We start from the raw sequence: 25,217 nt of genomic DNA, 5'->3' as shown, positions 1-25,217 counted from the left end.
TTTAGCGGTCTTGATCCGCTTGTTTGGTGTGCAATGGTTTAATGGTTTAGTTAGCAGGTTGATTGTGGTGCCAAACTGGTACAGTTTGAAACGATGCAGTGTTGGAATGTTACAGCTAGATGCTTAGCAACAGACAACCAATCACATACTCATATTTGTGTGCTTTGTACAGTCACGGAAACACTGCACACTGCATATAAACAGTAAATTCAGTGTTTGATAGGGAAAATGTCAAATGCTGGCAGAAATCTTGACAATTTGAGTGAAGAAATGACTGTTTCATTCATACCTTTATAGTTTCTGCTTTTTAAACTCACCCTGCTAACATTTTCACTGGCCTCACCACAACATATAAATGTTTATTTTCAATACATTCTTACGGATGTAGTCCTCATCCATATTAGCCAGCTAGATAACACTTGTCTTGATGGCAGAATTTGCAGCATGATTTAAAATACATCACAGAAGACTAAACATTTAAATTTGCAAGGCATAAAAGTGAATGTAATGCAAAATTGGAAACACACCGTTACACAAAATCCTGCAGTATTTGCTACTTATAGCAAAGTGAGAGCACATATTTCTAGTCACACAGCCAAATATATGTTCATTTGACAAGCAGGCAGCTTTTGCCTTCAGTGAGATGGTAATCCGTGAAGTAGTTACAGTGTACAAATGGACTGACAGCACCGTAGTAATTGCCCATCTGTGAGGTGACATACAGGAAGGAAGCAGTCATACCAGATTGTGGATAAAGATGGCACGCACCATGGTGCCAGCCTACAAAGTCACTGTGTTTATGGATCATTTTTTCTTTCTGCTATTCCTACACCTTTCGTGCTCAGAAAGCCCGAAGACCAAGCAAGAAAACATGAGCATATTGCTGCATGCGTAACAACTATGGCTGTCAATAGATTAAAATATCTAATCTCCATAAATTGCTTGACTTTCTTGGCATTCACACAAATCGTGAAGTTTGCAAATATGCATGCTAATGTGTCCCTTCAACATTATTACAGTCCCCTAACCTCACCACATGACAATTCTGCACAAATAAAATGGGATTTATGAATTTAATGCTTGCATATTACGTTAGGTGCATTTTCAAATTCTGAATTAAAAGAACTTATTAAAATTATAATGAGACCAGTGAAGCACAAATCATCCAGTTCTGACTTACTGTGCAGAAAAAGGCAGATTTTACATACAATTTACATTTTTAGCCTTTATTTTGGTTTTAAGGACACATAATCAGCTGTGCAGAAGCAGAAAACTAGACAAATATATTCAACTGTTTCGAATATATTTTGGCGTTTTGAATATAATCATGGCGTTTTCCATGATTAGGTTTAAATATAAATGCGTCTATATGAGACAAAAAGTGGAAAATCATTTAAAATACATCCATGCCGTGGGTAAGAAAATGTTTTTAGAATGTGGGACATTCTGAAATATTATCATAGCCCAATAAATACCCATTTAATTTACCACAGAAATAATATTAACTTCACCAACGAATACATTCACCCAAAATGTTGGATCTTTTCCCATTTTATCCATTTAAATTGATATCTAGTCTGCAAAGCTTTCCGTTTATTCTCTTCAATAAAGCTTCTTGTATTTCATCATGTTTAAAAATGCTAATAACCAAGATTAAATTACTACTTCTCGTCTAATGAGAGAATTGTAGTGAAACGCACCAGCAGCATCTGCCATACCTGTTTAGAGACTGGTGTGAGGCTATTCCTCTCAGGCAGCCAGCAGGGACGCAGAGACTGAAATAACTTGATTAATGTATGGCACTGCTGTCCGCCAAAGCCTCCCGGCAATGACGTATTTAAAACAAACAGCATTTCTTCTTGTTTCTACCTTTTAGCTTCCAAGACTTTGTGGAGAGAACGACTGGCATTGGATTTAACTCATCTTGTTTGCACATGCATCGATTGATGATTTTCACTGTTATTGAGTTGTTTTATGCTCAGGGCCTGCTTAGCTTGTTATAAATCCAAATTAGTTCAGCCAGAAAACTGATATCAATGGCATCACCACGTCGCATGACATTCAGCACAGTGTGCCTCAAGCTTTAATTGCTATCGGACACCATTTTTTTGCGGCTGCCGCTCATTCAAAAGTGAGTCAAAAGATAATCTATGGGGCGTTTTGCCCTACCGCCATTTTAAAGCTGTTATTTTACATTACAGCGGCTAACACACACACTCTGATAGAGATGGATGTGCCGAGGATCTATTCGTCCTCTTCAGGGGGAAAGGCGCACGGCTGTAGTTCCCAGAAAGGCTTCATTTCAAATGGCTGCACCGTAAGAAGGACTTGGCAGCTTTTAATTAACAACGAGGTTTGCTCTGGGAAAGTGGAAGATAACATACCACTCAAAGTCGGCGCGAAGCACGCAGCGAAAGACGGATGGAGAGAGTAACGTTCTGTTCACATTAATTAAATGGCTGGCCGACCCAGCTTCACTAAAATAGTGAGAAAGGAGCAGATCAAAAAGAAGGGAACACAAGCTTTCAAGCTCTAGGAAGTGGGGCAAAAAGGCTCAGGGCGGGTTTATGCATACTTATTGACTCTCAAACAGCTTTTTGCTTTGCATAATTCAGTCTGTATGTGTAACACATTACAGTATTATAGGTGTCTGCAACCTTAAACACTCATGGGGTTTTTATTGGCATTGAACGATAAGATGTAGTGATTAATATTAAATGTATGTATTTTTTTAAATGCTCAATTCCCCTGCATTTGCATGCCAAACTACTTGGTGTAATAATCCTCGCTCATCCTTATGCACCCTGCGGCAAATTTATGGGATTTTTAGAGGCTAAATGCTCTAATTAAACCACACAGCACTGAAAAACCCACTGGACAAACTGTTGGACAAGTAAACTAGTTACTCATAGGTTGGCTCAGTGCCACTCATGCACACACCAGTGACGTAGTTTGGTCTTCCAATTTTTTGCTTTTGCGATCACTTTTTTCATTATACAGAACGTTCTATTTTTGCTGTGGACTATTTTACTCAGCTGTTTTTGCTAAGTAAATACTTAGCATGCAATGACAGTTATGCAACAAAAAAGATTTAAACAAAAATTATATATTACAATAAATGTATTAAATACCATTACATTTTTAAAGAATACTCATTCCTTGAAAAAGTAATTACACCCTGAAAAATTAGAGACAGATCCTCCCAGGAGACAAGCTTAGCCATCAAGTCTTGTCGTAACGTGACTCTCAGCAGAGTAATTGATCGAGTGGCCTCCCCGAGTCTCTTGCCCTGGAAATTTGCAAGCCAGTCAATCAATTAAAGATCTCAGTGGGTCAGCAGACCTCGATTGGAAAATGTGTATATGCGTGCTTTGCTTAGCACATTAGACTTAAAGCTCTTTTCAACACGGCTGGAAAAGATTTATAAGAGATAGTTTCATTTCTCTCTGGCTACCAAATTCAAAGGACTCTAAATTGGCCTTGTAGGTGCCTAGCTAATGTAGACAGTGGTCAGAGATTTAAGCCCAGTTTCTAAATTTAATGAGTTTCCTCCATAAAGAGCATTTTTAGGTAATGCTCCTGATGGAAGGAAACAAACAGTTCTAAAATGACATTGTCATTTGGAAAAAAAAAAAAGTTTTTCTATTGAAACCTATGCAAAATAATGTTCTGGGAGGTAAAAATGAATTTAGAGGTGGTACATTCCCTTAATTCATCCGAGATTCAGGAGTTAAATCTGGACCCTGTTTCTAATTATCTTTTAATGGCATGATGGCATTTTTGCAATTATATTGCCACGCCAGCATGGCACACTGTAAAGAGGCAGCCCATGTTGTTAGGCATGTATTAGTACTTAGGAAGGATGCCAAGAAACTGTCTGTGGGACTAAGGAGCAAATATGCCGTGCTAAGAGATCACATGTTGACAAGACTTGACCCAATGCTGCTCCTTATTTCCACTTAATCAATTCATATGTAACAGTGCAGTTCTTCCAGAAGACTGGCTTACCACTGGCCGACGCTGTTCACGTGAGCACCACAACGCATGTGTATGCGCCGCTCTGCTGCAGAACTAGGAAGCAAGCTTTGCACTGTTTACACTCATGGTTGGTTGGAGTGAGACTTTTTTGGGGGATTCAGTGCATGATGCGTGATGCAGTGATGCACTGATGCACTTTTTTTTTGGATTATGTACTACTGTACATAATAAAGAAAAATGAGTTTGTCTTAGCACTATTTTAAACGTTTCTTGGGTCAAATTATATGTGCTTGAATTCATTAATATTCAGTTGTGTGTGCTTAAATAAGTATCATTAATCTCTAAAAATATTAGGATGCAAGTTATTAACATTTTAAAATTTCACATTTAAAGAAATCTAGTGTTTGATCATATCTAAATATATATTTAAATGGAAGACTGCAATACTCTTTTGAGCAACTAGATTAGATGTATATTTATTAAAGATCCATAAGGCACCTTACGTTAATGGCATTAAAAATGAGACAAAATGACTAATTTGCCTCTTTGAATTGGAATTCTCAATTTTAACCTTAATTACTACACTAGTTGGAATATAAACAATAAAAATATTAGAAGAAAAATATTTTAAGTGGTCATTAATTGACAATAATTATTGCACAAATAGTATTTAGTACCAAAAGATCTCCTAAAAAAAATCAATAAATATTACTGAACTAAAATATGCAACATTTATTTAATTGAAAAATAGTTATGGTGTATGGTCACATAACCATTTGACCATCAATGAGTATGAGTGTGACCAATTAGTAAGAAATACCTCAGAGCTAAATACAAGAATAACTTTAATGTTATAATCTCTATCACTCTCCATAATAAAACAATCCTGTAAATATGGCTGACTTAATAATCAATGCACACTAATAAGCTGTATTGTTAACCAAAACTTGCTCGCTTAAGCCATTCAAATGCATTGACAACAGCCACGTGACCGCGTGCGCCGCAGGAAGACGAGAGCATGCCGCTTTTCAACACCTCTGGCTTTAGCATTATGCCACATTACCACCAAAACGCTATTTATTGTTTGAATTTCTCATAAAAAAATAAAAAAAAGCTTAGCTTTGTTTAATATCAAAAGCAGGTTTGGCAATTTAGCGTGGGATTAAGTTAGGCGGAGTGAGAGCGTGACACAGAGCCTGAAAGCGTGTGTCACGTCAAATGCGTGAGAGTTGGCAACCCTGTACACTACGTCAACAGCGTAAGATTCTGACAGACTAGAAGAAATTGTTGAATAAAGTTATTATTTTAGTTTGTTTTTTATTAAGGTTGAACAACTGTAGTCACATGGACTATTTTAACGATGTCTTTACTACCTTTCTTGGCCTTAAAAGTGTTAATATCTCTCTATGGACGGGGCAGAGAGCTCTTGGCTTTAATCAAAAATATCTTCATTTGTTTTCCGAAGAGTCTTACGGGTTTGGAACAACATGAACATTTTTGGGTGAAGTAACGCTTTAAGTAAGTACCATCACTATTTTTAGTTAGTTACTGACCAAAAACAAGAGGAAGGAGACAGTGCAAGTGATTGCCTGGAGCAGAGAGTGGACTTTCGGGATATACAAGACACATTCTTCTAGATGACTAGTGAAATGGAAGTGTAGGGTGAGCAACCATCCATAGTAAGCAGATGGAACGGTAAAGCACTGAATCCTGAGGCCTTTGATTTTCCCTGACCCAGATTTTCATCTCACTGCCTGATTTAGGTGTGCTGTGCTAATGTTTGAGTCATAATGTGTCAGCTCTCTTATATGTCAACCTTTTGTGTAGGTTTTACACTTCAATGATCCCAGTAGTGTTTATTCTTTCCAAAATTGGCTTAGCATTACATTGCCACAGATCAAGTGTGGCTTCTAGAGACATCACTTTAGCAATGGTGTTACTTCAAGTCTGACGTGGTCAAAGTGAAATGCTCTGGCAGGATCTCAGCTCAGCAACTCTGTGTATCTATCGTGAATACATCCACCTCCACCTGTCCAGCTGCTCTACATGCACCTACAGCTCTCTTCCTGCTTCAGAAGACATCTGTGTGTGCCTAGTGAATGGAATATATTTGTTTATCCTCTCCGCAGCTTCATAACCCTCTTGGATTGGAGCCAGTGCAAAAATCCCGAAAGACCAAGCTAATGGTCTTTCTCTCTCTCGGTTGCTCTCAAAGCACTGCAAAGTAAATTGCTCATATTTATGGACAGAATAGGAAAAATGTGGGTGTTTGCAAAAGCAGGAACGAAAGTGGTTGATGTGACTCTTTAACTACACCTCACCAAAGGTCAAAAGTGCAGTCCCTTGCCTATTCCCATAGACTTCATTTAGGCAAGTCCCACGTCTATCTGGAGTTGAGATTTGAAACAGCAAAGGTTGCCTCTACCTAAGGGCCAGGTTTGACATTTTCATCCCCAAAAACAGGAAATATCCCACTTTAGTCTGCTAAATGCATTTGGAAGTGTGGCTAGTCCTGTAATCCTGGAGTCTATTATGACCAGCTGAGATGAAAGGTTTTGCCTAGAATTAGATTTGACTTCCTGTGAGCTTGCTTTATCTACACACAGCCAAATACAGAACGGCTCCCGGTCTAAGAATTTGCGGACAATCTAATGTGCACTTCTGGCAGGGATTTTAAGCAAAGTTTAAGCTAAAAATACTGAGTACAGAGTACTGTCTTACGAAAAACGGACAGGCAGAACATTACCAGTAGTCTCAGGCCTAGTCACGCCTTCCTATGCACATGAAAATGGAAAGCACTTTTTTCAACCTGGCAAACTCAAAATTAACTGACTGACTTTTTTGCAATAAGGTCGTGCTTGCAATGTATTGCTTGATGCAGCGAGTCCTTTTGAGGCTCAAATAATGACTGGATATGCAAAGGTGCTTTGATATTCTACAAAATTTGATCCGTATAGAGCTCATATGTAGGGAAGATTCACCATACTTTATTTCTTTCCTAAGTTATTGTCTTTTTCAGAAGTTTCTTTACTTTTGTGTATGTCACCCCCCCCAAAAGAAAGTCTTAAAGGCTTTAAGTGTAAGAGCAGGTGTCCCAAAAACTTTGGCAAAATAGTTCATCTAGAGTTTAGTTTGAGCCATGTATTAGTAAGTTAAGTAAATCAATGATATACAAAACTGTGTTATAAAGGCTACGTGAAACTACATTACTATGACCCACAGATCAAATTCATGTTTCTAACAACACCACACACACAAACCTTGCATGCAAAAACACTTACGTCAAGGATCCACAAAACTGAGTGACTAAAGCAGTGGCACCATAAAAATAACCCGAACACTCCAACCATGAACACAAACATTCAGTTCATTCAAACAGACAATTAATATCTACGCAAGATACGTCCCACGGGAATAACCATCTGATCATTTAATAATAGCAACAAAAAGAAAACACTGCCCTCCTGACCTCTTGATTCTTAACACAAAGCTCAGCAATCCCAAAGGTGGCATTATCATTATCTTTACCATGTAAAGTGCTTTATCAATAGACTTAACATATAGATTCTAAGGCCGGTGGCAGATCATGCCCCTGTCTGCTTGGAAGAATTCCAGGCTGCTGTCTCATATAAACTTTCACTGCTACTTAATTTAGGCCAATGCCAATGTTGAACTACGGTGTACATTCTCATTTATTATTTATAGGCAATATGCAGCGTTTCTATTTGCTGTTCTGCAAGGAAAACACAATCTTCTGTCCAAACAATCCATTTTTGGACCTCTTAATTATACTCTTAATAAAGGGTTTCCAGCCAATTGCTTTCTTCATTTCTTCAAGAATTTCTCAGGAATTTATATGCTCCACAGTTTTATCTTTTCATAACGTGCAAACAGGACACAAAATTAACACTCATGAAGTACCTCCTGAGAGTTAAATTCAGCTTATATGAGTAAATACAATCTGGCCAGTTGGCTGGTACATTTATTGGGAATTACCATATGGTTCAAAGAAGCACTCAGTAATTACTTAATACTGACACCTATAGGTTTAGATGTGGCATCACACAAAACAATCTTTTATGACATTGTAATCTTGTTTAAAACATTTATTTATTTATTCCACAAACTAAAAGTTACCAGGATAAACAATTAGAAATCCACTAGTCATGTGATCTCAAAATGGCTGCAACCATGAGGAGACCCACTGTATGTAAAAAAAGAAAAGAAAAAGAAGCTACTTTTATTAGGCTACTGATTATGTCTTAATTTGGTGTACATCATTTTAAACATGTGACAGTGCTGGCAGGAATTAGTCGGAATGAGCACCGGATAATTTCGAGCTACCGGCAAAGCAATGCTTCAAATAGCAATTAAACATCTAAAAGTATCTTTATGTGTACGTTTTCAGAGAGGAGTACCTTTCCTCTGTCCATGAATGTATGGACAAATATACACAGAAATACAGTATTAAAAATATCTATCTTGGTGAGTATTGAATCAAACATTATGTGTTATGTCTTAAGTGAGTGCTTGTTTAACTGTTTGGGGAAAACATCTGATGTGTAACATTATTTTAGATCTGTGCAATACAGGTTTTAATATATAGGTGTTATTTTATTTTATTTTTTAAAAGTGCTATTACTTTTTTGTGTAAAATGCAGGGACATTGTGTAATGAGGGAAAATTTATGAAGCACACCTTTAAATGTAAGAACAAGATGATTATAAAGCAGACTGTTTAGCCAGACAGTTTGGTTTCATGGCCAAACAAACAGTCTGGCTAAACATGCTGAAAACTATTTCAGCTGCAACATTTACCTCAGTGAAAGTAGTAATATTTTTGCCCATTGAACAAGAATTAATTAAAGTAAAATTTAGTTTGTGGCTGATAATCTTCACCTGGTGTGGAAAAAGATTAAAGTAGCTTGTGCTATTGTCTGTTAGCATCATTAGCATCCCATATTCTTCACTTTTTTTGACTATATGGATCCCTCTAACACCACTGGATTTCATCGAGTGTATATTTAACTCTAAAAAGGAGATGTAGAAAAGAGATATGACAACTTTTCAACCTCCAGACAAAGGCTCCTCAAACTAAATGCATCTCGCGGGAGCCTCAAGTTAGCATTGCGAGTACCATTATCTATTTGCTGCGCACGTCAGCAAAAATATTTAATGGCAGTGCGAGGTTTTCTCCTACAGGATTGAAGGACAGTGTGTTGGCAGCCATTTTCAGACCTTTAATTAAGCAGCTCTGTGACAGTGTCCAGATACTATCAGTCAGTAACGTCTGCCTATACTTCCATCTCCTGCTCACAACAGATAATGATAATGCTTCTTTATAATCGTCTCGTTCTTAATTACATGCAAACTGACCGAGACAAACGCAGCGACTGACGCTCGCAACACCCTCTGACAGCTTGCCAAAGACTGAAAATTGACTTTAAAAGATTGACAATTAACTTGATAAACAAGGTTATAGCCTAGTTATAAAATGAATACCATTACGAAGAGAACGCTGCTCTAGCATATTGTGCACGGCTGATTAGCGCTATTGCACGCCCACAGACTTTGAAGTGTGAATAGATTGGCTATTTATTTTTTTTCCACTGGATCAGAGTGAGTTCTGCTATCCTCTGTGAGTTTGAGCCGAACAGCCGGCCGGCGTATACCACACACCAGCCCGGATTCATCCATCTTCATTCTCTTACATAGTGGCTTGAGGGCTTCTGCCATACTGATTCTGGTGAATTACAAGAGACAAGCCACTCCTGAGGGAAGGCTTCATGGCCCTTCAAAGACAGCATGATGCTGCAGAGTTAAAAACTCTCAACATGATCCATAGCAAACCAGGCTCAGTGTTCCCTATCATTGCCTCCTGAAGGCATGCCACACTGTTTTCCGGTGGGTCTTCGATCGCAAAATCTGAATATTAAAGGATTAGGTCACCCAAAAATAAAAATTCTGTCATTAATTACTCACCCTCATGTCATTCCAGATCCGTAAGACCTCCGTTAACCTTCGGAACACAAATGAAAATTGGCCACAATGTCATTTCCTCTCTCAAGACCCATAAAAGGCACTAAAGACGTCGTTACAAAGCCCATCTCACTACAGTGGCTCTACAATAATTTTGTGAAGCAACGAGAATAGTTTTTGAGCGCAAAAAAACGAAATAAGAACTTATGTAGTGATGGCTGATTTCAAAACATGTCTTTCTGAAGCCTCGGTTACTGAATCAGCGTATCAATTCATGATTCGGTCGCGTGTCAAACCTCCAAACTGCTGAAATCACGTGACTTTGGCGATCCGAACCGCTGATTCGATACACTATTGTATCGAGTACAGTGTTGTATAGCGGAGGTAATTGTGTACTCAATATAGATATGGGCTTAACATTAACAATGTTCCAGTACAACCACTAGTCTATTCCATTGAGTCATTCTTAGGAACTGATTCTTTTTAATGATTCGTTCGAATAATTTCACTTCATTGTAAAACGGTGGGCCATACAAAAATTTACCATTGCAAAAGTTACAACTATAGTTATAAAACAATAGTTAATGATGCTGCACAATTAAAAAGGACAATAATATTCTGGCAAGGTTCTCACAAGAACAATTATTTATTCATTATGATGGTACTTATGATGGCAGATATATAAACGGTTCAAAGTTTTGGATTTGGTAAGACATTTTAAATGTTTTCGAAATATGTCTATGCTCACCAAAACTGCATTTATTTGATCAAACATACAGTAAAAACAGTAATATTGTAATACAATTTTAATATGTTTTGAAAATGTAAGTTATTCTTGTGACAGAAAAGCTTTATTTTTTATTCTTTCGGTGTCACACATAGACTAAAAAAATATGGACATATTGTCAGTGACGTTACCTATAGGATTCCGATAAGCTGTTCTAAAGCATAAAGTAGAGACGAGCTGGGCGTTAACATCTTGGCAACGCGTCATTGTGGATAACATCACGCCCGGATAACAGAAAATGAGCAAAGAGGCGGGATGTGGGCGGAGCTTAGGTGACGCAGTGACTATAGATGGTGGATAAATATCCACCAACCCCTCCCTTAATTATGCATAACTTTAAGGCTTTATATAATGTAAACGAATGAGTAAAAAAATCCACCCCTCACAGTTGTCATGACGGGCAAAATTAGCCATATAGACCAAAACCACAATTTTTACCAGGCTGTAAACAAGTTTTTTTTCTGCTGTAAAGTTGATAATTTTAACATTGGGCTCAATGAGATTTTGCTCCCTTCTGGAGCCGAGGAATTGCACTCGAGGAATTGCAGTTTACATCACTTCCGTATTGGCTTCAAGAGAGATCACGGGAGGTTGCCGCTTGGTGTCACATGAGCCTTCAGAAATCATTATATGTTGATCTGATGCCCAAGAAATATTTATTAATGAATATATTCATTTCTTTTTTTTTTTTTATATTACTGACTCCAAACTTGTGAATAGTAGTGCATTTATGAAAATGTAATTTAGTATAAAAATTTAACACAAAAGGACAAAAAGATTTGATTTGAAAAAGAAAAGGTATTTAAGCTGTTTGAAGAACATGAATTAATTCATTATTGTATTTTGACAGAAACATGCCTAATAAAATGTATTTTATTCCAAAAATCATAAACATAAAATACAGTCATTCTTGCAGCAATTCATGTGGCACTTCTAAGTGACTCAAAGGAATAATTGAAACGAACAGAATCAAATGAACTAATTCATCTAAAAAACCAATACAGAAATGCAGTATCAAAATCATAGGAAACCTTTCGCTTTTTTTCTGCAGTGTGGGTAGTTATAAAGTAAGTACCATCGAGGTTCACTTAATTTGAACCATCTTCACTTGGTTTATTAGACTCTATTATCCAAAGCTACTATAATAATAGAAACAGGATAGTACTTGGTCAATACTGCGCGGATGACAAAACAGCTTTCTCTTCCAGCCATACAGTCACAATTAGCTATATTCAAGCTTACTGTAAGTTTAAAGGACATTGCCGTTCTTCAGCATCCACTGTTAACTGTAAACAAGATTGTCCTCAATGACATCTGCGCAGTGGCAAAATTAACTGCACATTACATTCATCATTATGTCGTGCTCAGCCGCTGCATGAAGCATCTCTAAATTAATTTCACTTTACTTGTACAGCAGAGACAATCTATCTGTCATGTTTCCTGCAGCGACTGAACTACCTGCACAAACCTTCCGCTGATGTGCTGTGTTGTAATTATGGAGACAATGAAACATCAGCTGGGTCAGTAAATACATGACCGTTATAACATCCCCACACCCCCCCTTACAACCAACCAACGCACTTAACTGGTGTATTTCGCCGTTAATCCAGCTTGGTTTGGGTTTGGGGAGGGATGGACCGCAATCTGGGTCACCAAATAATGAGGTCAGGGCGTGTACTGCACCGCAGCGTCCATCTGGCAGCTCCACATACCCGTCTCTGCCAGCGATATACAGGTCTGGAGGAATAAACAGAGTGGGCACAAAGAGTCATCTTACCCTGCTCTGGAATCAAGTGTGTGAGAACATTTTTGCCTTTAGAAACATACAAAATATTTTTTTGATGGCAGTTAACAAAATAATTTTAGCAATTTTTTTGTGCAAGACTGCACAAAAAAAAAAAAAAAAAAAAAACATAAAGCATTTATTAAATGCATATAATAAACAGATCAAGCATAACATTATAACCTAATATTGTGTTGACCAAAACAGCCCTGACCTGTCGAGGCATGGACTGCACTATACTCCTGAAGGTGTGCTGTGGTATCCAACACCTTACTATCTGCACCAGTATTAACTTCTTGAGCAATATGAGCTACAGTAGCTCGTCTGTTTGATCGGAACACACAGGCCAGCCTTCACTCCCCACGTGCATCAATGAACCTTGGCCGCCCATGACCCTGTCGCGGATCACCACTGTTCCTTTCTTGGAGCACTTTTGATAGATACTGCCCACTGCAGACCGGGAACACCCCACAAGAGCTGCTGTTTGGAGATGCTTCATGATGACCCTAGCAATCCCTTACGCTTGGCCATTTGTCCTGCTTCTTACACATCAACTTTGAGGACAAACTATTAACTTGCTGCCTAAAACATCCCAACACTAACAGGCGCCGTAATGAAGAGATAGTCAGTGTTATTCACTTCACCTGTCAGTGGTCACAATATTATGAGTATATAGAGGGTTTATATGGTATATAAAAATAGTATGCATATATAATTTATTATTATTTATAATTTTTTATATAAAATAAGCATTTTAATAATACATACAGTAAATACCTCAATACTAAATTTCAGGCAGATAGATTATTTAAACAACAACAAAATAAAATATATTTATTAAAAACATATATAAAATATTTTAGAATTTTTATGTTTTGTAATGTGTGTGTGTGTATATATATATATATATATATATATATATATATATATATATATATATATATATATATATATATATATAACATTTAATAATACATTTAAAATGTAAGCAATTTAATAACAAAAACCTCTAAACTAAATGTCAAAAGTAAACCAGTACATACAGAGTACAGTACACAACCAGTAGATGTTACAGTAAATGCCATCATTTTCTGGTTTTCATGAATGATTTCATATTCGTTTTAGATTAACCTATGACAAACAGATATACAACAGATGTATTTGTCACTTGGTTAATCCCTCCCATTTACATCATTTATTATATAATGCCTTCTATAAAGGTCTTTTTTCCATATTTATTTTACACACTTTTATGGCTGAAGTCAGTAGGTGGTGCACTGAAAGTGCCGCTTAGCTTGCACAGAAACTGACTCAATTATATGTCATGTCAACTTTATTTATATAGCGCTTTTACAATGCCGATTGTTTCAAAGCAGGAACAGGAAAATAATGCAACAGAATTTGAATCGGCTGTACATCCAGTCTGGAGAAAACGGTGATGTCATCCAGCTCATTTCAATTGTCATATAGCGACAGTGTAGGCAGACCAGTAATTTAGTAGATATAGTTAATTTAGTTTACTAATTCAATTTATTTGGATATTTAGTTGAAAATGTAGTGTCCCCAACTGAGCAAGCCAAGACAAAGGTGACAGTGGAAAGGAACCCAAACTCCATCAGGGCATAATGAAGAAAAATAAACCTTGGGAAAAACTCACAGTAAAAAAAATTACAATAAAAAGAAAACAAAAACAAAGAGAAATTAACTCAAATGCACACAGTCATTAGCACTGTGCTTTTCCAGCAATGCTTCTAACTGAAAAATAATAAAGCCACACATGCATTATGCCAGCCATTACACCGTGGGGGCAAAGAGGGGGAAAAAAAACAGATTGTATGATGACAGGGATCTTTGAAGTCCATATGCATGTGGGTGAAGCAGAATCTTGACTCATAGACAGAGTTATGCCAAAAGCCTCTCTCAGTCTTTATCAACAGCCGTTATCTTGATCATAAGGACAGAGACCACCATGAGGCACATTTATAATTAGATTGTGGAGTGTCGGGTCAAACACTATGAGTCAGCTAGATGATAATGCCGCTGTGGGACTGTTAGTGTCAAGCATGGCTTACTCCAGCTTTGATAAAGCGTTCATAACATGCCTTCTGCTGATCTTTTGCTACAGTATGTCATAAAGGTCTATTAGTGCACAATGTCTTATGAATTGCAAAACTCACTCTCTGCTTTGTATAAGACACATATACATATACAGTGCCTTGCGAAAGTATTCGGCCCCCTTGAACTTTGCGACCTTTTGCCACATTTCAGGCTTCAAACATAAAGATATAAAACTGTATTTTTTTGTGAAGAATCAACAACAAGTGGGACACAATAATGAAGTGGAATGAAATTTATTGGATATTTCAAACTTTTTTAACAAATCAAAAACTGAAAAATTGGGCGTGCAAAATTATTCGGCCCCTTTACTTTCAGTGCAGCAAACTCTCTCCAGAAGTTCAGTGAGGATCTCTGAATGATCCAATGCTGACCTAAATGACTAATTATGATGAATGGAATCCACCTATTCTATTCATCAAATTTTCATTTTTTAAATAAATGCACCTGCACTGTGATAGTGTCAGAGGTCCGTTTAAAGCGCAGAGAGCATCATGAAGAACAAGGAACACACCAGGCAGGTCCGAGATACTGTTGTGGAGAAGTTTAAAGCCGGATTTGGATACAAAAAGATTTCCCAAGCTTTAAACATCCCAAGGAGCACTGTGCAAGCGATAATATTGAAATGAAAGGAGTATCAGACCACTGCAAATCTACCAAGACCTGGCTGTCCCTCTAAACTTTCAGCTCACACAAAGAGAAGACTGATCAGAGATGCAGCCAAGAGGCCCATGATCACTCTGGATGAACTGCAGAGATCTACAGGTGGGAGACTCTGTCCGTAGGACAACAATCAATTTTATACTGCACAAATCTGGCCTTTATGGAAGAGTGGCAAGAAGAAAGCCATTTCTTAAAAATATCCATAAAAAGTGTCGTTTAAAGTTTGCCAAAAGCCACCTGGGAGACACACCAAACATGTGGAAGAAGGTGCTCTGGTCAGATGAAACCAAAATTGAACTTTTTGGCAACAATGCAGAACGTTATGTTTGGCATAAAAGCAACACAGCTCATCACCCTGAACACACCATCCCCACTGTCAAACATGGTGGTGGCAGCATCATGGTTTGGGCCTGCTTTTCTTCAGCAGGGACAGGGAAGATGGTTAAAATTGATGGGAAGATGGGTGGAGCCAAAAACAGGACCATTCTGGAAGAAAACCTGATGGAGTCTGACCTGAGACTGGGACGGAGATTTGTCTTCCAACAAGACAATGATCCAAAACATAAAGCAAAATCTACAATGGAATGGTTCAAAAATAAACATATCCAGGTGTTAGAATGGCCAAGTTAAAGTCCAGAGCTAAATCCAATCGAGAATCTGTGGAAAGAACAGAAAACTGCTGTTCACAAACGCTCTCCATCCACCTCAGAGCTCGAGCTGTTCTGCAGGAGGAATGGGCAAAAAATTCAGTCTCTCAATGTGCAAAACGGATGGAGACATACCCCAAGCGACTTACAGCTGCAATCGCAGCAAAAGGTGGCGCTACAAAGTATTAACTTAAGGGGGCCGAATAAATTTGCACGGCCAATTTTTCAGTTTTTGATTTGTTAAAAAAAGTTTGAAATATCCAATAAATTTCATTTTGCAAGGCACTGTATATATATATATATATATATATATATATATATATATATATATATATATATATATATATATATATATATATATATATATATATATAGCTAAAATAAATGTTGTCCCTTTTTTAATTTTTGGTATAAAGCTGGTCATTATCACTAAACTATAAACTAAATTATAAATGAAAATAAATAAATCAAGTTTATACACCTAATATTCCTTCAGTAGAGTGCTAAAAAAACTGTTAACTTAATCCAAAGTTTCCTGATAATATTTAATTTCTTTTAGCTTTAGTACACTGACAGTAGAAACGTCAATTAATTCATATTTTGCATCGTTCTCAAACGAATAAATAGACTTTATAACTTGGGTAGGCGTTCCTATAAAACCTTTCGGCGATCCTTAGCATCATGAAGTTTGTTTATTGTATCAGCAGAAAAGAGAAGATTACATGGGCCATAATTAGAAACAAACACCAAATCTATCTGTCATTCTTCTGAGAAACAGCTTTGGCAGTGTATTTGACTCGAACACTAAGGCAACAGGAACAGCGTAATGATGACTAATGCTTTCCACTGAACAAAGAGAATTGCAGCACATGGCAGCAGCACGGCTACAGGCCTGTAGCAGAGGGGGAGTTTATGATTAATGGAAATAAATATGAAAAGCATCACATCAGCCCCGGCACCTGATCACTCTCGCCTCCACAACTGCGTTACTGCTTAGCAAACAGCTACATCACTAGAAAGGATAAAGCCCTCAGTTCAGTGTGCACACTACACTCCTGTAGTGTCAGCGGCAATGACGGAGAATATCTCCTGACAAAGAGGTCAAGATTCAAGATTAAGCCACTGCTATAATTTGACATGGCTTTTTTTTTTACTCTTAAGAAGGCCTAGCCTATAATAAAGCGGTCTATACATATTAAACATTTTATGGGGATGTACAATTACATGTCAGATTCATTTTATATTCATATATAAATATAAATATATTTATATTCGTTTATATTCATTTATTACAAAGGTCTCTGGAAAACCTGATTCTGATTGGTCAAACGTGGTTTTCTGTGGGAAAATATTTTTATTATATATATATTTAATTTTAATTATAAATATTTTATTATTTCTCTGTGGGGGTTGGGATCACCAAAATTTAATTTAAAAATATTTAGCTTAGATTTGTTTGATGTATATCTAAAACTAAAATAAAAAACAATATAGTCCTATTTTAAAAATAAAAAATATATTTTATTTTAACAGGATTATTTAAACTTTAACTTAAATGCTAAATATAAAAACTTATTCAAAATGTAAACCAAAAACTATAATAATAGCTCAATGATACTAAAATATCACAGATAATTTCTTCCCCCTTGATTTACTTATTTGTTTAGTAGCCAGTCATTATCGCTAAAATAAAATAAAACATTAAATAGGCCTAAAGAATTTGGTTAATTTTATAGCCTAGTTGGAGTTATTAAATATATAAACAGTTGTGCTAATTGTGGCACAAGTTTTTTTAATCTACTGTTTTAAAATGACATGTTAGAGCATATTAACTTCTGCTCTTATATTACATAAAAATTAATGGGTTACATAAATCTCTCTGTGCCACTTTCAAAGAGGAGATAAAGTTAATCCCTTTTGCAATATTAAAGCTGCAACACTGGTGACTTTGCATATACCTCGTGATATTATGGTACACCACACACAACATTGATCCAGTTTACATGTAATGAGGACACTGACACATCATTGATCCCAGGCCAAGTAAGAATTCAGGCTATTGTATTTGTAATCTGTTACCTTATTGACATAGTTGAACAGTCCTATATAATACTGAGTTGTCAATATTGTGAATCAGAGGTTTTTCTTAGAAAGGTTTTGCTCATTAGCAGAGGGTGTGAAAAGTGAAGTGAAGGGCTCATGAATTATTGACCAAGACATTGGAAAAATGAGAGAGTGACATTCCAAAGCAGGAAATTTAAATATGAGGTTCAAGGGTGATTCATTTTGTGACGGCGCCTTCGCACTTCAGTTGGTAATGTGTGAAACGTGCCGCAAATGGATTATTTAAAATGCATTTATTTATTTATTTGGAAATTCGGCTGAGCAGACACATTAGTTGTGGATAATGGCAGTGATTAATCCTAGAGTAAACAGCTGAAAATGCCCTTGCAGGGACAAAAAAAAAAAAAAAAACACTTATCAGGGAAAAAAGAAAAGAAAATATAAATGCCCTTTTTCACTCTATGATAGTTAAAACAAAGTGAGACAGGCTGGAGATTCATAAATAAGTAAGAGACTCTTCCAGACTCCCAAAGCCCTGTCTGCAGACTTTAGATTAGTACAATGAGCAGAAAAGCAGACAGCAAAGGAGAGATTGCCAAAGAAATAGTAGCCTTCTTGCTGAGTCTCTCTTTATATACTGTATATAAAATGGGACAAAATTATGTAGCCCTATATAAAAATATATACACATAATAGCCTATTTAGGGTCCAACCCAGTATCATAGCAAGGTATACCTAATAAAGTAGCTCGTAGGTGTACAATTCACACAAGCTCACCAAAATTGGACAATAGAAGATTGAGAAAAAAAAAGATTTTTTCTGCGCCATAGGGTGTAAACAATATAAAATCATGGATCCATCCTGACTTGTATCAACGGTTTATGCTGGTAGTGTAATGGTGTGGGGGACATTTTCTTGGCACACTTTGGGCCCCTTAGTATTTATAATACTTAGCATTATAATTGAGCATTGTTTCAATGGCACAGCCTACCTGAGTATTGTTGCTGACCATGCCCATCCTTTTATGACCACAGTGTACTCATCTTCTGATAACTTCTTACTTCTAACGCTCTGTCACAAAAATCACATCATCTCAAACTGGTTTCTTGAACATGACATGAGTTCACTAAACTCAAATGGCCTCCAAGGTCACCAGATCTCAGTCCAGTAGAGCACCTCTGGGGTGTGGCGGGACGGGAGATTCGGTTCATGGATGTACAGCTGCAACAAATCTGCAGAAACTGTGATGCTATCATATCAATTTGGACCAAAATCTATGGGTTGAATCTATGCCACAAATAATTAAGGCAGCTCTGAAGGCAAAAGGTGTCCAACCTGGTACATATACAGTATATATGCTATCTAAATGAATTAAAGAGTGTATTATGCATTTAAAAAATGGATTGACAGTTCTAATATACAAAGAGGAAGACAGACAGCAACTGCTTTTTGATGCTCAAGGAAGAAAAAATTAAATCAGTCAGGCTGCCAAAGAACTAAAAAAAACATAAATAAAAGATAACTCTTTCAAAAATGATCAAAAACAGCCCTGGTGCTAACTGTGAAAGCTGTCAAGGGAAGCCAAGTGACCTTTAATTGACTGGCTCATAGCAGGATTGCAGAGAATGTTTTTTTTTTACTTGACAAAACACAAACACTCTATTAGGTTTTCACTATCCTTTATGCAATGTTAAAGGTGTAAAAAGGGATGGAAACTCACAAGTCAACAAGCCTAATTGAATTGAGCAACTGTATTTGAGTCACACATCCAAATTAAAGTAAGTACTCTGCTCCCATTGACAGTGCCACTCTGCTATTCCTTTAGATTTTTTAAGAGTGTTTAAAATCTATTCAACTCTCCAAGGCTTTGGCCATCAAAAAATCTATACTCAGGAACACTGCTGTCTGGTCAGCCTGGAAGAAAGATGGTTTTGGTTTACAATCGGTCGCTGACCCGATCAGCTTCTGCTCCACAGGGATGCATAGGACCAAGAACAATCTGTCTTACATGCCTGCGTGATGGGAGATGTTCGTGGGGTTGCTCATTTAAACCTATTGTAAGCCATGTTTAAAGATGAAATTTGTGATTTTATTTTTACACCTCAATGGGCATTATTACCTCAGTCTGTAATGCGGTCAAGACCTGCCTGGAATTACTTCAGTGCGTTTCCCTAAAAATAATTGCACACCTTAGAACATTCGTCAACCAATATCATTCAAGCATTCAACAGCCTCATAGTATCAAAAAATAAAATAATTATATATATTATATATATAATGGGGTTACTTGTTGCCTCAGCACACCAATGAGACTAGTAGAGCTCCACTGCAAACATATCAATTCTTAACTTGTGACACTAATGATTTTTTAATCAATGTGACAGTTGAACTTCCCCTGGTAACACAACATAGATTTTAGCTGGTCTAGTGGTTCCTGGAAGAAGGAGATAATGGAAGACAGAGTAGAGCATTGGGACTATAATTCTCTTTTCTGGATGATACAGGGTGCCATTTTCTATCTGCAGAGTTTCATAATCAACAGGAAATGATATCCTGGACAATAATGCAAGCTGGAATGATTGCTGGTGTGTACCGTTAGGGCACAGAAATATGTATCATTATCTTTGTCAGCCCTTTTTCACTGCTGATCAGTGCATGTGCGTGAGCTCTGAAGACACATGAGCACATCATCTTTCTGTCTAAAGGGGAGGATGTGTTCAGGCTTTATTTTAAAGGCCATATCATTCTCAAACGCGATTCAGAGTGCTCCCAAATGAAATAGTTTCAGACAAGACGCAGCGTAACCCATTCCTCAAAGCTTGAGAGGGAGAGGTATGCTGTCGATCAAAAAGCTTAAAAATGCACTGAAGAAAACAGAAGGAATTTAGATTTGACACAAGCTACAGGAAACCACTGTTTGATTTGAAACAGAAACACAATCGCACAACTTTGTAAACATTGAAAAAGCTTCCTGGGATACTAAAAAAAGGGATCTGTACTTTCTTAAAGAGAAGGAAAAAAGGGGAAAAATGGTGTGAAGGTGTAAAGATTTGTATTCTGATCATGCTAAATACAGTGGAATGAAATTTAAATCTCTAGCAGGAGTGTGTGGGATGTATATCTGGGAAATCTCCTTTGAAATCAATACATTTTCTACTATTTTTCTCCAATGAAATAAGTTGACTGATGGCTTCTTGTTACATTTGTCAGCAGTGTTGGGGCAATGCATTACAAGTAACATGCATTACATACCGGTAATCAGATTACCGTTGTGATGTAATGAGTAAAGTAATGCATTACTTTATAATGTTACCCTCTAATACTTGAAAAACGAGCCTCAGCCATGTGAGAAAAAGTAACACAAAAGTAACATAACATATTTATTTCCATAAAAAGTAATGTAATTTGTTACTTTTTAGGCAGCAATGCAATATTGTAATGCATTACTTTTGAAAGTAACTTTCCACAACACTGTTTGTCAGCCTTATTAGACATTATGTCACCATAACACGATTCATTTCTGCTTTGTCTGCTCATCCATGAAGAAAACTGAAATGTACTAGTACTTAAACCTTTTTTTTCTACTTCTCTTCTTGCAGGTTCCATTGCAAGATGCTCCTATATCAAGTACCACTATTCCTCAGCCACAATACCCAAGAATCTCTCTTACAACATCACCAAGACCATACGCCAGGATGAATGGCACTCTCTGCGTGAGTACATGGCTTTACCGCTACATTTTGAAGATGCATTTGAATGTCACTTCTGTGATAGAGGGAGAGGGACTATAAGTTACATTCATAGTACAAATCAGTGCATATTTTAATCGAAACTGCTGAGACGAGCACTTTGCAAACAGTAATCATCCCCAGCCTAGTGATCTCATTTGCTCAGACCCTACTTGCTAAGGTCAAGTCAAAGCCAGATATGGAAGTTGTAACGCAACACAATGTAATTTCATTCATTTATTTTGAGCAGGCTCTCAGTAGACCTAAATATATAGATGAGGGGATTTGTTGTTGCTTTGTGGAAGGAGAAAGTAGGGTACATATCTCAAAGTCAGATGTACCTGGTTGACCCACTTTTGCCCTGTTTCCACCCTCCCCAAAGTGGAAATTAAAAGAGAAGTGGTGGAAAAATTCTCTAATACAGAGAGTGGGCCATTAGTATGCAATCTGAACCACAGGAAGCTCAGCAAACCTGTACAGCCCATTATTTGCAAAGTTGTACACATGCCACCCTTGAGGCTTTGATTATTAAAGATATATTTACTCTTTATGAGTCCATTTTGCTTTCAAATAAAATATAACAAATATTACACATAAATAGTTATTTCTGTTTATGCATAAACAGTGTGCATAGAAAATGCATTATTATTAAAATATATTGAATTATAATTAAAATAATTACACACCAAATTTAATCAAGTCACCTTTATTTATAGTTTACTTAATATTACTGTTTATATATAAAAAAATAATTCAATATTATTAAACATATGTAATTAATATTACACATCATTATTTCACTTAACATTACTTTTATTTATGAACAGTGTATTTAAAATAAAATAAAAATGTTCAACTGAGAGATTGATCAAAAGGGCATTTTTGAGTTTTAAGAACAAATTTTAACTTCCATAGTAATTCTATTCACATTATGTATTTAATTCAGTGGCCACACAATATAAAATAAATGCATAGCAATCATTTTATTTTATGCGTTTAGTTTTGTTTTGCAGTCATCTTGCCAGATTTAGCTTTAGGAACAAATTTTCATTAGTTCAACAAGAATTATAGTTTGATACAGCCTACAGTAAAACAGGCTCTTCTGCTCTTTCCGTTTCTGGCTGACTGCCATAGTTGTGACACATGGTTTTCACTACAGTTTACAAAATTTACACTGAGTGGGGACTGTGTAAATCTGCACAAAAGGCCTTCTCCTTGGAGAGTATTGGCTTGCTTGAAACCCCTTTTAGAGATGGGATTGTGGTTTGAAGCTACCGTGTATCACGGACAGAAGACGGAGCGGGATACAGCATGCCCTCAAACTGTCATGTGGTCACACTCCACTGCGCTGCAGAGATCAGCCTCTGTCAGATGACTGGAGAGACACCTTTCCTTTAACTCCAAAACCCACCAGTATCTACACCTCCATCTCTCACGCTTTCCTCATTTTCCAAAGCTCTAACATGAAGGGCTTTGAAAGCAGATATGCATAAATGACACTGCAGGAAAGATACAAAGCTCTCAGTGCAGTCAAGTGCAACAGATGAAAGATCTCTGTGGCGCTAAACATTTCTCACAGTTTACATTTTGTGCTCAATATTCTATTTACTTTTTGATATCAGAAATGTACCCTAGAACTGCAGGACTCACTTTAAACCATACTGTTAGAGTTTATGTTAAACGTTTAAATTTGGGCTGATACAATATCCTTGCTGAATAAAGGCTTAAATTTCTCCCCTAAAAAACAAACCAAAAAACGTACCGACCCCAAACATTATAAATTGGCTTTAAAGTGATAGTTCACGTCAAAATTATCCTATAATTTACTCACCCTCAAGTCATCTTAGGTGTATAAAATTCTTCTTTCAGACGAATGCAATCGGAGTTACATAAAAAATAAAATAAATAAAAAATTCTGGCTAATCCAAGCATTATAATGGCAAATAATTGGCAGCCCAACAAAAGTGCATCCATCCATTATAAAAAATAATCCACAGGGCTCCAGGGGTTAATAAAGGCCTTCTAAAGCAAATCGAAATGTTTTTGTGAGAAAAATGTCCATTAAACATTTAAAATGTCTATTAAACTTTTTAAAACTTTATACAGTAAAATATCTAGCATCCGGCCACCTTCCTTATTCAACTTAAGAAGAAAGTGTAATGCCTCACGCAGTTCAAAACGCTTACACTACGTCTGATGTCATTGTTGCGCCAGTTACACTTGTTTCATAAGTTGTATATGGAAGGTGATCCACTGGAAGCTTAATATTTTACTTTATAAAGTTTTAAATATGGATATTTTTCTTATACACAAACCCATCAATTCGCTTCAGAAGGCCTTTATGAACCCCTGGAGTCGTTTTCTGGATGGATAACATTTTTTTAAGGCTTTACATTTTGGGCCATTCACTGCCATTATAACGCTTAGCCAGGAGTCCAGGACATTTTTTAATACAACTCTGATTGCATTCGTCTGAAAGAAGAATGTCATATACACCTAGGATGGCCTGAGGATGTGTAAATCATGGGGAAATCTTCACTTTTGGGTGAACTATCCCTTTAAGATTATATTTAACAATTTGATTAAATTATTATTGTTTTTATAGATTAACTTTAAGCAAGCTTTTAATGACAGCAAAGGTAATCTATATATTAAAATGAAGGAAATAAGTATGCAATATATCAACAGACATCAATAAATAAAATTAGGAAAAAACAAACCAAAAAATATCGTCTGATAATCAATATGGTACAGATATATAATGTATATCTAGTCCACACTTTTCTCATACACGCTTCAGCTGCGACTGGAACACGTTCACATGATATTTAGAGTCTCCCAGCGCCCGTTCAACGAGTCATTTGATTCAAGCATTCTGACCTATACTGTAAAGAAAGATGTGGAACAGTCAATCTCTTGGTTAAGGTCAGGCTGAGATGTGTAATGTTCTTATTACAGCTTACACAGCTGCTCCAACAAATCAAACAGCACAGATGAAGTCATTTCCTGTGGTGAGGGAAACCTAAATGGTAAAAAGAAAAAAGAATTAACAGAAGACATGGCCTTTATGGCTTTGACTCCATTGAGTGCCCTATTGACTTTGGGGGCCAGGAGTGGTCAGGAGATCAAGAACTCTCCATTAGTGGACATTGAGAAGTAAATTACTCTAATACTGTCTGGGAAATGTGTCTGAACCAACACTGCCAAAAAAAAAAAGGGCCCGAACATGATCACTAGATGTCTGACCCTTCCAGTGTTGAAGGTATTAGATAAAAGTTTGTGTTGTGTTGTGATACCTAAATAAACAGAACAGGTAATGCTCATATTCAAGTTGTTTTTGCTCATGTTTCGCTCAGATGAGAAGCCAGACCTGACATTTCATAAAGTGTGTGAAATTGAACAAAGGGAGGTTAGAACAGTTTCTGCGCTGTCATAATGCTTTTCTGTTCGTGTGTGACATCAGCAAAACTTCAG

General features: G+C 36.7%; 1 protein-coding gene and 1 long non-coding RNA gene across 4 annotated transcripts in view; one reads left to right on the top strand and one right to left on the bottom strand.

Moving 5' to 3' along the window:
- Positions 1-25,217, top strand: part of tmem178bb (transmembrane protein 178Bb) — a 99,755-nt gene that overhangs the window by 28,051 nt on the left and 46,487 nt on the right. For both annotated transcript variants that reach the window (XM_067427142.1, XM_067427141.1), the window contains exon 3: positions 21,615-21,728. In XM_067427142.1, the coding sequence (XP_067283243.1) occupies positions 21,615-21,728 (114 nt within the window). The remainder of the gene's footprint in view (positions 1-21,614; positions 21,729-25,217) is intronic.
- Positions 1-25,217, bottom strand: part of LOC137048837 (uncharacterized) — an 82,985-nt gene that overhangs the window by 19,622 nt on the left and 38,146 nt on the right. For both annotated transcript variants that reach the window (XR_010899521.1, XR_010899522.1), the window contains exon 4: positions 12,330-12,480. This is a non-coding gene — a long non-coding RNA (uncharacterized lncRNA). The remainder of the gene's footprint in view (positions 1-12,329; positions 12,481-25,217) is intronic.

This window comes from Pseudorasbora parva, chromosome 20 (genome assembly GCF_024679245.1).
Source record: "Pseudorasbora parva isolate DD20220531a chromosome 20, ASM2467924v1, whole genome shotgun sequence".
Classification (NCBI taxonomy): Eukaryota; Metazoa; Chordata; class Actinopteri; order Cypriniformes; family Gobionidae; genus Pseudorasbora; species Pseudorasbora parva.
The sequence above is the reverse complement of the archived record's forward strand: the minus strand, read 5'-3'. Positions and strand labels throughout refer to the sequence as shown.